This window comes from Eucalyptus grandis, chromosome 4 (genome assembly GCF_016545825.1).
Source record: "Eucalyptus grandis isolate ANBG69807.140 chromosome 4, ASM1654582v1, whole genome shotgun sequence".
In the NCBI taxonomy this organism is placed as follows: domain Eukaryota; kingdom Viridiplantae; phylum Streptophyta; class Magnoliopsida; order Myrtales; family Myrtaceae; genus Eucalyptus; species Eucalyptus grandis.
Window position 1 is genome coordinate 4472959 of NC_052615.1, and position 14660 is coordinate 4487618.

Sequence of the window (14660 nt, forward strand, 5' to 3'; positions counted from 1 at the left end):
GAGATGAGGTTGCGAGCAAAGGCGAGCCTGCGACGGCGAGAGATGGCTAGAGGAGAGACTGAGGCGAGGGCCGTGAGGAGTAACTTCACGAGGAAGGCGCGTGGGGAGGGAAGTGTCATTGAGTGGGGCGGTGGCGGCGGTGGCAGCGGCAAGGGGGAGGAGGAGGAGGAGGAGGATGAGGAGTTCGCGGCAGTGTGTGGCCTCTTGGCGCACAGGGACTGCGTGTTCCATCCCTGGGAAGTCACTTTCACTGTGAGCCGCCTTCTTTTCTGATCCCTTTTCACTGAAATTTTTTATGGGTTACTCCCTTTTCCGCTCCTTTAGCGAATGTTGGTGCTTTTTTTGATTGAGTCTTCGATGCTTTCGGAGATAGACGTCGTGCGACGAGGAGGAGAAGAAGAAGGCGCTGCTAGGGTTTTGAGAGGGAAAATAAAAGAATTAAAAAGGGACTTGGCATGTTGGAGGGAGGGGGAAGTGACCGGCTGATAACTTGTGGTGGGGGAGGGAAAAAAGGTGAAATTTTTCGGGGTGAGGTTAGAGATGTGGAAAAAAGGGAGTTTGGGCGCAGGAGGGAGGGGGGAGGTTGGGGGTGGACCCCCTTTAATTGAAAAAAATATTAAATAAAATTAAAAAGTAACTTCGAAAAATAAAAGTACTACATGTTGAATGGTTAGTGTAAATTTATTATAGGTTTTTTTTTTTTTAAATTAATTAATTATTTATAAATTTGAATCAAATTAATTACAAATGAAAATATTCATTTAATATATAATGTGTTTCAAAGCATGTCGGAATTTTCTATTTTTGAGAAATGACATGTCGATGTATCGTGTTGTGTCGTGTCGTGTTGTGTCGTGTCATGTCACATGTCCATGTCGCATGTCGGTGCAACCTAGCCTATTGTCCCATAAGATTAGTAACTCATTCATGTGATTAGTATGTTTTTGCATTAAAAAGTAAGTGTTAGCAACGCTGTTTAAGTTAAAAAACGTTCGGCATTAACAACCAACAGTTAAAGTTTCTCTTTCTTAGTAGATGAAATAAAATAAAATTAAATAAGTTATGAGGAATCTTTGATCATAGTATTTAATTATACGTCTCGAGTTTGAGCTCGTGTATTGGACACAACCCGAATTGGAGGATGTAGATCGACCCAAACTTTTTCGAAAGTGTGACGGAGTCATCCGAGTTGGTCATAATTTCTTGACCAATTCTATAAGATTTCTTTCTTTAAAGGCCATTTCCCGTGAACATGCAGAGGGTTCTTCAAAATGACGGGAATAAACAATTAAAGTTGAAAGATGATACGAAAAAGTAGCTATAAATGCATTAGTCTGCTGTCCATGTCAAGATTTCGGACCACGTGCCATAGTTTATTGTAAAGTGTCAAGAGATATTTAGGAAAAACAAAAAGGACTTTATTAACTAGAAAAAGTCAATCAGTCTTATGGGAAACTGCATTGATTACTTAAAAAGTGCTCCAGAGTACTCGATGATAAAGTCAATAGAAAATATGCAGCACCCGCTGCAAACGAGCCCGCCACCTTGAGAATTGCCCGGTCGAATACATTTATGCAGGACCAGAAACATTTTGCTCTTGATCAACATGACTTCGTCTTCTGGTCCCCGACCTGAAGAACCAATAGATAACAGGAATTCTTTTTCATATTACAAACAAAAGCAGCATAAATTCTTTTTAAGCCCAGGTTTAATAAAATTAAAAAAAAAAAAAAACCCAAGTTTAATTGAGTAGATGCTCAAAACATGATTGATACATGATTTATTCGTAGAACTGAAATGAAGAGTCTTGATATTCTAATAAAAGTTCTAACTCGACATGTACAGCTCTGGAGAGGACAATCTCGGCTTGGGAATGGCGACCGGGGGCTTCATTTTCTTGACCACAAGCCCGAACTTGCCCAATAAATCCAGCTCCACCCCTTGCGGTAGGTCCCACTTGAATGGATGCAAAAGAGAGGCCAAAACATACGGTAGCGCCCTCTCTACCAGTGCAAACCCTGCACACACCCTTCGACCGGAACCGAAGGGCATATACGTGAAATTGTTGCCTGAGAGATCATACTTGCTGGGATCTTTCAAGCACCTCTCAAACCTGAACTCCGATGGTTTATCCCAAATCTTGGGGTCTCTCTGGATATAGCCCATATTCAAGAATATGTTACTGCCCTTGGGAATTGTGTAAACTCCGACAACACAGGAAGCATGTGGGGTCCGAGGCACCAATATCGGCAGCACCGGGTGCAAGCGAAATGCCTCCTTGATGATAGCATTGAGGTACTTTAATTTGAGCAAGCGGTTCTCTTCTACCATCTTGCCCTCCCTACTTCTGTCAATTCTTGGACTACTTTGTTCATTACATACGAGTTCTGCAGCAATTCTGCCATCACCTACTCAACCGTTGTTGAAGTCGTATCGGTTCCACCAACCACAATGTCCTATTCCACAAATTCAAAGTGTCATCAGAAAGAGTAAATTGTTGTCATGATTGATAAAGCTGAATACATGATGAAGCATTGTAATAGAGAAGAATCAACGTCCTAGGAGAAATATGGAGCTTTTTGTGAAGTTAGACAAGAGGATCCCAAACGAAGGGTATGTAAAGAGATTTCAATCTTGACATGATACGACCAACTTCATACAAAAATTAGCACATGATAATTGAAATACCTTCGCATTATATCAACTTTGCTATATTTGTTTCAGTATTGCGCAAGATGCTGGTTGAAAATTACGGTACTCTAGGGCTGATATGTATTTAAAAACGAGTACAATTCTCTAGTGATAATCACTTGACGTTAACTCATGATTATGTTGGCCAAAATATGAAAAGAACGAGGATTAACTATAGTTACTATTACTACTGCATCAGGTCATTAAATAGTAATGTACGTCCATATGAGAACTAGTCACCTAGCTTAATAAACTTACAATAAAAATGGCTTTGAGGGCTCCGTTTTTCTCCATTGGTGACTGGTTATCTTCAAGATCCATCTCCATGTCCAGGAAAATCTGCAAGAAGTCCTTTTTCTGTTCATTGCTTTTAGGTTCTCCGTCCTTCCGCTTGAATAGTTCATTTGTTCTTCCTTCAGTGACACAGTCGATAGCAGACTGAATAAAATCATCAAACCACTTATGCACCCTTTTCATGTCCCTTTCAACTCCTTGCATGTTAAGCCAAGCAGGTGCCAGGACAAAGTCCGAAATATTCGGACTACTTACGAGCACCATGAGTTTAGCCACCACCTCTCGAAACTCCGCACCCACAGCTTCGCTTTTCTCTCGCTTAAGCGTCCCTCCCCATAGCATTGCCATGATCACGTTAATCAAGATCAGAACTGCCGATTCGCCGATATCTACTGGCACCCCGGATTTTTTGTACAGATCACTCAGAGCTTTTTTGACCTCTTGCCTTCTCAAACCGCAACAGGCGTCAAGGCTTGTGTTGCTCATCATCTGCCGTACAAAAAGCTTGCGGAGATTCCTCCAATAAGGCCCCTGGCTTGAGAAGGTAATGTCCCTTCCTCCGTATGACCCAATTGTAGCAGCGATGTTCGGGTCCTGATTGGCGAACATCATGTCCTGGTCCCGCACGATTTCTTTGGCCAGCAACTGGGAGTTAACCACGACATATAACTTGCTTCCAAGCCAGAGTTTGTAGATGGGGCCTTAGGTCTTGGCCAATTTGGCAAATTTCCGGTGGAGCTCGGTCCCTAGGAATGTGAGGTACCCAAGGAACGGCACACCTTGGGGCTCTGGCGGCAATGGAGCTGTCTAGCTTTTTCTTCTCCTGAACAAAGAAGAAAAACTAAGAGTTGCAATTCCTATGACAAGCAGTGTTGTGGTAGCTCTAGGAATTGCATCATTCGCTTCTTTAGCAGGCGGCAACCACAGCCAGGCACCTTCGGAGTCTCTATTTGACATTTCGGCCTGTGACAACGGGGTGAAGACTGGTTGAGCAAGAGTGAGGAAGTTTCTGGCCACACCAAACTAAGGTCTGCCTAGGGACAGTTTGGTCTCTGACAGATGATATAGGAAAGGCAAAAACGGAAAGTCAACAGTTCTAGTTACTCACTAACAGACGAACAACTACCGAAAGTAACTAATAATTTTTCATGTGATCAGTAACATTCTACAAGAAACTCGACCTCCAATGTATGAAGAATTACTGATTCGTTTTGTTCATTCTTATCGTTCCCTATAAAGAATAAACCAACAAGTTTGAACATAACTAATAATTTTTGGAAACTTGCGGAAAAAATCGAGTTTTCCCTCTCGCCCTTCGTATACCAAGACCGGGTCAAAGGGGTCCTTCCCGCAGGGTGTCGCGCGACATCCACGGCCCCGGAGCGCACCACGTGTGCGGGCTGCGGGTCGATCCCACGGCCCAGGATCGCGGGGGGCGCTTCCCCACGACCGGGTCAGTCTCTCTCATCTCACCTCCCGTTCCAGACAGTCTCCACCGGCAATCATTCCCACTTTCTCTCTCCTCCCTTCCCTCTCTCTTTCTCTCCCTGGAAGACGCGAACGAAAGAGACCCTCTCGCACTCTCTTTCTCTCTCTCTCTAACCTTTTCTTTCCTCTCTCTACCTTTGATGAGACCCGGGAGCCCGAGGGAGCGATGTCTCCGAGACGGGCGTTTAAGGAGCTCAACGGCAGGCCCCCCTGGGAGGAGGCGGAGGGCGACGACGCCGGGGGGGTGGAGGGCGAGGGGGTGGTAGGCCGGGCCGAGCCGGAGGCCCACGGCGAGTCATGGGGGACAATGGTGCCGGAGCTCCTCGGGGAGATCATCCGCCGCGTGGCCCCAGTGCCAGAACGTCGTCGTCTGCGCCTGCGTCTGCAAGCGGTGGAGGGACATCGCGAGGGAAATCGTTAGGTCGCCGCTCCGCAGCGGCCGAGTCACTTTCCCTTCCTGTCTCGAGCGATGGCGCAGGACTTGAAGTAGGGAGGGACCTAGTTGGAGAAGTTGGGGCGGAAAGGGAGCCATCTGGGCTCGGATCGACGGACAAAAGAGGTGGTGGATGACGTCATAGAGCTTGTGGAGGAGGGGGTCGGAGAAGTCGCCACCGCCAACGTCGGGGGAGGAGTGGCTAGAGTGGGTGTGGAGCGCGAGGAGGCGAGAGGAGGTCTTGGGGAGGGCGAGGGAAGGGGAGAGAGAGCGAGCTATCGCGAACAGTGAAAATATTGGGTGGTCCGGGACCTCCACGTCAACGTGGTCCCCGGCCACTCACGAAGTGCCATGTGGAGCGGTGGGCCCACTTGGTGCCTTCTGCCTTATTCCTCTCTCTCCTCCTCCTAGCATGCACGCTCTCTCTCCTGTCAGAGCATTTATTGCGGCTTAAGCTTTTGTTTTCTTTCTCAAACGAAGGAAAGAGAAGCCCCGTTCGTTCCTCTGTCGTCTCCATTTCTTTCCTCTCGAAAATTTGAATCTGAAAATTTCTCTCTCCCCGCGCTCGTTGCTGCTCCGCCGTGCATCAAGCGGCCGTTCCCCTGCCGTCGCCGACGAACCACATTACGCCGCGTCGGCGGGAGCAATTACGAAGGAGGGGAGAAGGAGAGCGGGAGGCGGGCGGGAGTGGAGGCGCAGGAGGATAAGAGGAGAGGGAGGGCGATGACGACGTCGTGCCGGAAGTACGGGAAGGAGGAGGCAAGCGTGCTGTTGTTGCTGTGCAGGCACCTGTGTTTGTGCATGGTGTGTGGGTCTTCCCTCTATACTTGTCCGCTCTGTAACTCTCCCAAATCCGGCAGTGTCCATCTATCCTAGACCAGTTTTTTTTTTTTCCTAACTTTTCTCTCTTCGAAAAACCAGGGGAAATAAAACGGAAGAAATATTTCCAAGAGTTAGATAGAAATCCCTCCGATCATGACCCTTTTTTTTTATTGGTTCTGGTTGGTCTTGTGATTTGATTAATTCTTTGCCAAATATTTCTTGTCTCTTTCGATTCTGCAACTGGGTGGGTTGCTGGTGGATGTTTCCAAAATTCATATCCATGAAATTGTCCTCAATGAAGCAGTCAATGAAGCAGCGGATCGAAAAGAGTATTGAATGGTTCCTGGCACAATTTAGACATATTTCCACATCATTCTCCTCAAATTAGCTCACGCCTGAGCAGTACATAATATGGAGAATGAACTAAGTTTTGAATTTCCAACATACTTGTTTACCACAAACCTCTCAAACCACTTCTCCGTGAAGAAATAAAAATGTTGAACATACAGCAACAAATAACAAATGTTGGGCATTTCACATCAACCAAGTGGCCAGCAATTACGGCCCTGAAGAGTGGACCGAAGCTTACGCAAGAAAAAATATGCTATTAAAAATTAGCACATTACAAAATAACAAATGTGCTTCGTCGGAGACGGCGGGGAATAGCCGCTTGACGAACGCTGGAGCAGCAATGAACAAGGAGAGAGAAGCGAGCGAGCACCGGAGCAGGGGCGGCTTTAATGTGCTTCGTCGGTGATCGCGGGGGAACGGCCGCTTGACGAGCGTCGGAGCAAGGGCGACCTTAATGTGCTTTGTCGACGACGACGAGGGCGGTCGTCCTTGCTGACCTGTGCCTGGACTTGCTTGAGGTTGGTGCTGAGGGCGTTGGCGGTGGCCTCGTTGGCCTGGGCGAGGTCCCTCCATATCTGGTTCTCCACGCACAGCGACTTTACCCGCTCCAAAATATAAAAACAAAACAGAAGCAACGCCTGCTACAACCTCCATTCCGCATGTTCAACAGCAGCACCGACTTTGTCCTCTCCTTCACCACCACCTTTGTCTTAGCGGTCCTCACCCTCGTTTGCCGGCAACACTAGTAGTCACACCTGACATTTGTTAAGTCACCGTCCTTGACTTCTCGATAGCCTCTTCAATGCTGAAACAACTTAGATTCGTCAAAACAAATGTCTGCCGTGGAAAGAGCGCAGAAACAGCGAAGAGCGCTCGAGCTGCAACGAACGCCAGAGCTGAGGCCTGGAGGAGCAAAATCTAGGAGCGAAGGGGAGATCCAAAATTTGAATGAAGGAGAGGGAGAGAGAACGTCTTTGTTGCAGAGAGGAGGACGTCCATTTTCTTCTTCAGGGATGGAAGGAGACAGGAACGAACGACGGAGAGAAGCGAGCGAGCACCGGAGTAGGGGCGGCCGTAATGTGGTTCGTCGGCGACGGCGGGAACGGCCGCTTGATGCACGGCGGAGCAGCAACGAGCGCGGGGAGAGAGAAATTTTCAGATTCAAATTTTCGAGAGGAAAGAAATGGAGACGACAGAGGAACGAACGGGGCTTCTCTTTCCTTCGTTTGAGAAAGAAAACAAAAGCTTAAGCCGCAATAAATGCTCGACAGAGAGAGAGAGCGTGCAGGCTAAGGAGGAGAGAGGGCTCGGTAGGCTAGGAGGAGGAGAGAGAGGGGAAGAAGGCAGAAGGCACCAAGTGGGCCCACCGCTCCACATGGCACTTCGTGAGTGGCCGGGGACCATGCTGACGTGGAGGTCCCGGACCACCCAATATTTTCTCATCGCGAACATCCTCAGACAGATCAAGAGAGAGAAGAGAGTTTTTTTTTTTTAAAAGAAGAAGAAGAGAATGTGGGTGAGTTTGGGTATATTAGATTGTTTAGCAAATAAATAGGTCAATATGAGGTAGCTCAACTCAGCCCACCCTGTTAAAAAAAAAAAACTCAGCCCCCAATTTGCCACCTTTACCTCGACCACTCGACCACTAAGACTAATGTGAATCATATTCTCTGGAAAATGCACCAGCTAACAGAATGATTGCTATCATTCCTCTGATGAAGGTTACATTTGATTTTGATAACCGAGTCTGCTTCAGAGCATTTTTGAATTTGGATCATTTACTTTGTCATTTGCACTGTTTACTTGCTAGATGAAAGTTTAGACGTGCAATCACTGGGCAATAAGACTTTAACGTATGGTTTTTGGTTCCTAGTAGGATTGGATAGTTCGGTGCCTTTCACAAGGACAATTTTGTTCATCATTAAACCCAATGGCCTCTCGAACGTAATGGGAGGCCCTTGTCAGCCCTTAACAATAAAAAAAGGAAACAATTAAAAGTTTTTAATGTTGGTGTTGACATCTCATGTAGTTTGATTGACATTGACACATAATTATTTTTGAACTTTTTAATTTTTTTTCTTTTTTTTAGTCTTGTGTTGCTTGTTATTCAAAAGGTTACTTTTTTCTCATGATTAGTTTAGTAAATGCATTATCATATTTGTCCTAAATCACTGCAAATCCTACTAAGTGTTGGAATTAGAAGGCAAGGAGGATGTGTTGATTTCAAAAGCCTATTCATGTAGTACGTGATGGTTGGCTATCCCGATGACCTTGGTAGTTGTAACTTTTTCTTGGTAATGATTATCAACATACGAAATATGTGTTTAGAATCTTGGATAACGTGAAACAGTAACTATAATTAGAGTTGGGGCAAATTCCATAAAAAAGCACGAACTTTATGTATTATCCCAAATCCAGCTATAACTTTATTTTGTCTAAAAAAAAAAGTACCAACTTTTCACTTGTGTCCCAAATCTAGCTCGAATTTTATTTTGTCTAAAAAAAAACACCAACTTTCACTCGTGTCTCAAATCTGGCTATTCGTTAACCCTCATTCCACAGACATCCAACGTGTCATTTTAACTCAAAGTATTTATAGATGAATGAAGTAAATCTATTACAAATATGCTTCACATCTCTATTTAACTATAAGATGTACACATTTTTAATATCTTGCTTTAAGACAATGTAATATTCTGCTTCCAACCCATCTTTTGACATTGAAAACAGCTTGCCAATTGTTAATTGATCTAATGGCCCTAGCTACGTGTCTTATCCCTTGGAACTGAAGTTACTGAATTATTTTTCTCATGAGAATCATCTGTAAAGTTCATTTCATTGGAGGACAGACTTAAATTTAAAACTTTCTCCAAACACTCGAATGCAGCATCGTTTTACTCTTCAAGAAATTTGGACCTCTTCATAGTCGACCCATAGGGTAAATAGGAGGAGCGCATTTACAGCAACTGTTGCGTGGAATATGGACTAGCAAATTGGATAAAATAGTCGAAATGAAAGAAAAGAAATCAGACACTGGATTTATGTGGTTCGGTCAGAATATTATAACCTACGTTCAAGGGGAGAGTAGTACGGAATTTCACTATAGAAATAAGTGATATACCAGAAATTACAATCACTCGAGTACTCAAACACAATCTCAGTATTTCTCAGCCCCAAATTACACCCAAATAACCCACACAATGTTTAGTCCCTCACAATTCCTAGTGAAACCTCACCCAAGAAATTAAACAAATTCTACTCACAAGAATTTAACTAGCTAAAACACTTAGATATAATTTACAACGAGAAAATCCCTCACCCGAGAGAACTCTCTGCACCCTTCTATAGTCTCAGAACTCTCTCTCTCTCGGCCACCGAAACTTGGCTTGGTGCGCTCTTCTCCATTGGACATCTCTCTCTTTTATAATATAAAAGAGAGTCTCCATCATTTATTGCAACATGCTAAAGTCTTCTTCAGAGAAAGAAATGACAAAGCAAGCCCACCATAATCCATGGGCGTCCATGCATGTGCATGCATTAAAGGAGAGGAGCAAATGGACGTATGAAGCTTTCTTTCTTCTTCTTTTAAAGTCAACAATGATGGCTTTGGCAGAAGACAAGAAAGGGCACACCCATCATTGCATGCAAGTGGGCCACCGTCCACTTTCCTCCATTCAAAAGTCCCATGCAGAGATGAGTAGAAGACAACAAAAGAAGCCGCACATTAGCCTCTTCACGCTTGCGGCTCGTTGATGAAATTCGCATGCAATCTTCTTTTGACAATTTCGGCTGATCAATTCACACGTGCTGCTTTGACTCGCATGTGGTCGAGTTCACGTGTTCTCATTAGTCCGGTTTCATTACGGGCTTAAATTCGAGACATATTTTCAATAGCAACACCTAGATTTCATAAGTTTATGCATCTTCTTTGCATCAAGTACAAAAGCATATCCATGGTACCATTCTGTATCCAAGGAGTAGATATCAAAGTCATTTATGACATTCAAAAAACAATTAGACTCAATGCACATTAACTTCACAACTTTCACGAGGCCAAAATTTCCGACGGAAATGACGTCTCTGAGCGATCGAGCTTGTGTACGTGCAAGAGCGAGTGTCTCTGTGTGAGTGAATGAGCGAGCAAGCTAGTGCATGAGATCTTCCAACGAATTGAAGACTCCCATGCGCGAACTCGCTGAGGAAAGGAAACCCTAGAAAGAATTCTCCCCAATCTCATGAGTCATGTGTTAGAGAAGAAGAGAAAGCTCAGGAACAATTTTGCCTTTATATCCATATCAACTTGCTGTGTTAGATATTATCGTGGAAATGCCACGTCGAATGATTGTGGAATGAGGGTTAACAGAGGGCCAGATTTGGGACACGAGTGAAAATTTGTGTTTTTTTTTTTTTTACACAAAATAAAGTTCGAATCAAATTTTGGACAACACCTAAAGTTCGTGCTTATTTTTTTTTAAATAAAAATAAATTTCGGCCAAATTTAGGACAACACCTAAAGTTGGTGCTTTTTTTTTTTTTATGGAATTGACTGATTAGAGTTGTAACTATCTAAATGTAACTATTGTTAGTAGGTACTCATCGTATGTATTTTTCCTTCATTTCTAAGATACTTAAGTGAAAGTTTGTTTCGTTCCTTTCATCTTGTTCCATGCAAACTTCCTATTCACTTTCTAGGTGAGACATCGAAACATTATAACGATTTAATATTTCTGATTACGTTGAACGTGAGGAATAGGACATCGTAGTTGACATAACCGTTATGACTTAAAAAATGGTGGTCGGGTGGCCATTGCTTGCACGCGGCGCCGCTATTATTGGTTTCACGATACTAAACATTTCTTTTTAATTAAGCAGGACTAGTAGTTACGTATTATATGCAAAAACTTACTAATAATTAACCTCATGCAAATTCTAGTCTTCCATAGTAAGATTTTCTATTACATTATAGAAATTATTAGTTATTTTCAAACTTGTTGTTGTAAGAAAATCAATATAAAGAAATGGAATGACACATAATTACATTGGCATTCATAGGAATGTCGAACATGGAACTAAGAAACAATAAATCCTTCTAGTTAGACAAAAACTGGTTCACCCTAGTCATTTTTGTTTAATTATTCTGGCAATTAGCCTCATTTACAATAATTGGTCGCGTCAGTGCGTGTGACCAAGTGGGACCACTTACTTTTCGAACCAAAATATTATCCTAAAATCTGTCAGAGATCAAAACGTATCTTCGAAGACCTTCTATAGTTTGTGTGGCTGGGAATTTCCTGTGTAATGCTAACTGGGATCACTAAGTTTTTGAACCAAAATATCCTAAATTTTCTGTCCGTGAACAAACTGTATATCCAAAGTCCTTCTATAGTTTAGGTATAGGAACCTCCTAATTCTAGCTCAAAGAGTCCTCTTCCCATCATCACAAGCTGAAATGTCGAACGCAGATTCCGGAAGTGCCTGGCCGTGGTTGGGGAATGCTAAAGAAGAGAATGATGCAATTCCTAGAGCTACTGCAACAGTACTTGTCATTGCTATAGCAGCTCTTAGTTTCTTCTCTTTGTGCAGAAGGCGAAACCACGCGACGGCTCCATTGCCTCCAGGGCCCCGAGGTGTGCCATTCTTCGGGTACCTCCCATTCCTAGGGACCAATCTCCACCGGAAATTCGCTGAATTGGCTGAGACCTACGGTCCCATCTACAAACTCCGGCTTGGAAGCAAATTATATGTTGTGGTTAACTCCCCGTCACTGGCCAAAGAAATCGTGCGGGACCAAGACATGACTTTTGCCAATCGAGACCCAAACATTGCCGGTGCTATAGCGTCATATGGCGCAAGGGACATTGCCTTCTCAAGCCAAGGCCCTTATTGGAGGAATCTCCGCAAACTGTTTGTGCAGCAGTTGATGAGCAACATGAGTCTCGATGCCTGTTATGGTTTGAGAAGGCAGGAGGTCAGAAAAGCTCTGAGCGATCTGTATAGAAAACGTGGGTTGCCAGTAGATATCGGCGAATTGGCCCTTCTGATCTTAGTTAACATGGTGATGGGAATGCTGTGGGGAGGAACGCTTCAGGGAGAAAAGGGTGAAGCCGTGGCCTCTGAGTTTCGAGAGGTGGTGGCCAAATTGATGGTGCTCTTAGGTAGTCCGAATGTTTCGGACTTTTTCCCGGCACTCGCTTGGCTTGACCTGCAAGGAGTGGAAAGGGACATGAAAAGGGTGCATCAGTGGCTGGATGGTTTTATTCAGCCGATTATCGATTGCGCCACCAAAGGAACAACAAGTGGACCGTTCAAGCAGAAGGAAGGAGAACCTAAATGCATTGAACAGAAAAAGGACTTTTGCAGATTTTCCTGGATATGGAGATAAATCTTGAAGATAACCAGTCGCCAGTGGACAAGAATGTGGCACTCAAAGCCATTCTTATGGTAAGTTTATTAATCTAGGTGACTAATTCTTATATGGACATGCACGGCTATTTAATGACCTGATGCACTAGAAAGTGCAGTTAATCGTCTTTTGCTACTCTATTTTTGGAAACCTAATCTGTGTCGGCAAGCCCCTCCCCCCCTCCGCCCTTCTCTCCCTCCCCCAGAAAACCCTTCCCTCAAAGAAACTTCATTTGTAGGCTCTCAGCTTAAATTTCTGAAACCAAGAGCTTGTTTTGCTCTGCTTTTCTTTTCTAGGCCTTGATTTCTTGTTTCTTCTCTCCTGATCTCTTTTGGGGTTTTCTTTTGCTCCTGTGGTGAATAAATCTGGTTGCAGCTAAAAATTTTGTGAGGTCATCATCACTGTTCAAGCTAGTACAATGCTCGAAACGTGGTTTTATGACTTCTTTGAAATTAAACGTAAGCTCTCATCTCTCGATTTTAGTGTAGATCTAAATTTGGGAGCTTGTCTCTCTTGACCTAAATCTATATTTGAGAGTTTCTTAAAGGTATTTGGTCTAACATTTGTTGTTGTCCTCATATGGCAGTAGTGTTGATGATGTTGAACCTAAGCACGTAGTACAAACCATAGTTTTTGAATGGTAAGATCTCAACATGTACCCATCATTGACACATTCGGTAATCAACTGTTGATTGTTTTTCAATGCTATGACAGATTTGGTCTTTTGGGATGAGATAATGCTTATAACGACAAGCTGTACTATTTCGTTTTGTTGTGTAGCTCTTTTGGGATTTGCTTTACTCGGAAATTTTTTATGTTCTCTCATGTATGATTATGACAAACGAATGTAATTTTATTTTGACCAAAAAAATTCTGTTCTTCGTAAATTCATTTCAAATAGCTGCCATAATTATGAGTAAATGTCAAGCGATTATTACTATAGTATGTACTCGTTTTGAAATCCATATTACCTCTAGAATACCATTATTTTCAACAAGGGTCTTATATAATAGTGAAATAAATATAGCACAGTTGATATAATATAAAGGTAATTCAATTATCGTGTGCCAATTTTTGTATGAAGTTGGTCGCATCACGTCAAGATTGAAATCTCTTTCCATACCTTTTGTTTCGTATCCTATTGTCTAACTTAGGTTGCGTGCAACCTTGCCTTCTCCATAACTAGAAGCTCCATATTTTGACTAGAACGTCAATTCTTCTCTATTATAGTACTTCATTATGTATTTAGCTTTACCAGACATCACAGCAATTGACTCTTTCTGATGAAACTTGGAATGCGTGGGATAGGACATTGTAATCGGCGGAACTGATACGACTTCAACAATGGTTGAATGGGTGATGGCAGAGTTGCTGTAGAACCGAAATGTGATGAACAAAGTAATCCATGAATTGACTGAAGTTGTGGGGGAGGATGAGATGGTCGAAGAGCATCACTTGCCCAAATTAAAGTACCTCGACGCGGTGATCAAGGAAGCATTTCGCTTGCACCCGGCGTTGCCCTTATTGGTGCCGCGGACCCCAAATGCTTCCTGTGTCGTTGGGGGTTACATGATACCAAAGGGCAGCAACGTATTCCTAAACATGGGTTCTATCCACAGGGATCCCAAGATTTGGGACAAACCGTTGGAGTTTAGGCCCGAGAGGTTCTTGGAAGGTCCCAGCAAGTATGATTTCTCAGGTAACAACTTTGCATACATGCCATTCGGTTCTGGTCGGAGGATGTGTGCAGGGCTTGCGCTGGCAGAAAGGATGCTACCATACGTTTTGGCCTCTCTTTTGCACTCATTCAAGTGGGAAATACCACCAGGGTCTGAGCTGGATTTACTGGACAAGTTCGGCATTGTGGTCAAGAAAATGAAGCCCCTTGTCGCCATTCCAAGACCAAGATTGTCCACTCCGGAGCTCTACATGTCGAGATAGATATTTCATTAGAGTCCCAAAGCTCTTCATTTCAATTCTAAGAAATAAATGTATCCTGCCAGTATCAATCATGGCTCGAGATCTACTCAATTAGACCTGGGGTTTCGGCTACGGAGTTCTGGAGGAGGTGGTTTGCTTGTGTCGGGCGTTTCATAATTTCAATCTGTTTTATGAAATGAGTATTCTGAAATGCTCTTTACGCAAATCATATAAGTAGATTTTGCAGTTTCTATGGAT

General features: G+C 43.6%; 3 protein-coding genes across 3 annotated transcripts; 1 reads left to right on the forward strand and 2 right to left on the reverse strand.

The window, feature by feature from the left end:
- Positions 1-1827: 1827 nt before the first annotated feature.
- Positions 1828-2331, reverse strand: LOC120292454 (flavonoid 3'-monooxygenase-like). The gene has a single exon (XM_039310638.1). It carries the CDS (start codon positions 2329-2331, stop codon positions 1828-1830), a length of 504 nt encoding a protein of 167 aa, XP_039166572.1.
- A 77-nt stretch (positions 2332-2408) lies between these two features.
- Positions 2409-3942, reverse strand: LOC120292455 (flavonoid 3',5'-hydroxylase-like). The gene is made up of 4 exons (XM_039310639.1): positions 3921-3942; positions 3765-3808; positions 2950-3630; positions 2409-2456 (listed from the first exon to the last, which is right to left on the reverse strand). Exons 1-4 carry the CDS (start codon positions 3940-3942, stop codon positions 2409-2411), a joined length of 795 nt encoding a protein of 264 aa, XP_039166573.1.
- A 7538-nt stretch (positions 3943-11480) lies between these two features.
- Positions 11481-14660, forward strand: LOC104440724 (flavonoid 3'-monooxygenase CYP75B137). Its single transcript, XM_039310640.1, is given in 3 exon segments — positions 11481-12435; positions 12858-12940; positions 13791-14660. Coding segments are annotated over 3 exon segments (1623 nt in total). The 5' UTR covers positions 11481-11528; the 3' UTR covers positions 14424-14660.

Coding starts and splice junctions, on each gene's coding strand:
- LOC120292454 (XM_039310638.1), bottom strand. CDS start 2,331: ATGGTAGAAGAGAACCGCTTGCTCAAATTAAAGTACCTCAATGCTATC.
- LOC120292455 (XM_039310639.1), bottom strand. CDS start 3,942: ATGTCAAATAGAGACTCCGAAG. Junction 3,809..3,920: donor GTCAAATAGAGACTCCGAAG/GTGCCTGGCTGT, acceptor TTCTTTGTTCAG/GAGAAGAAAAAGCTAGACAG. Junction 2,457..2,949: donor CCCTCAAAGCCATTTTTATT/GTAAGTTTATTA, acceptor TTTGTGGAATAG/GACATTGTGGTTGGTGGAAC.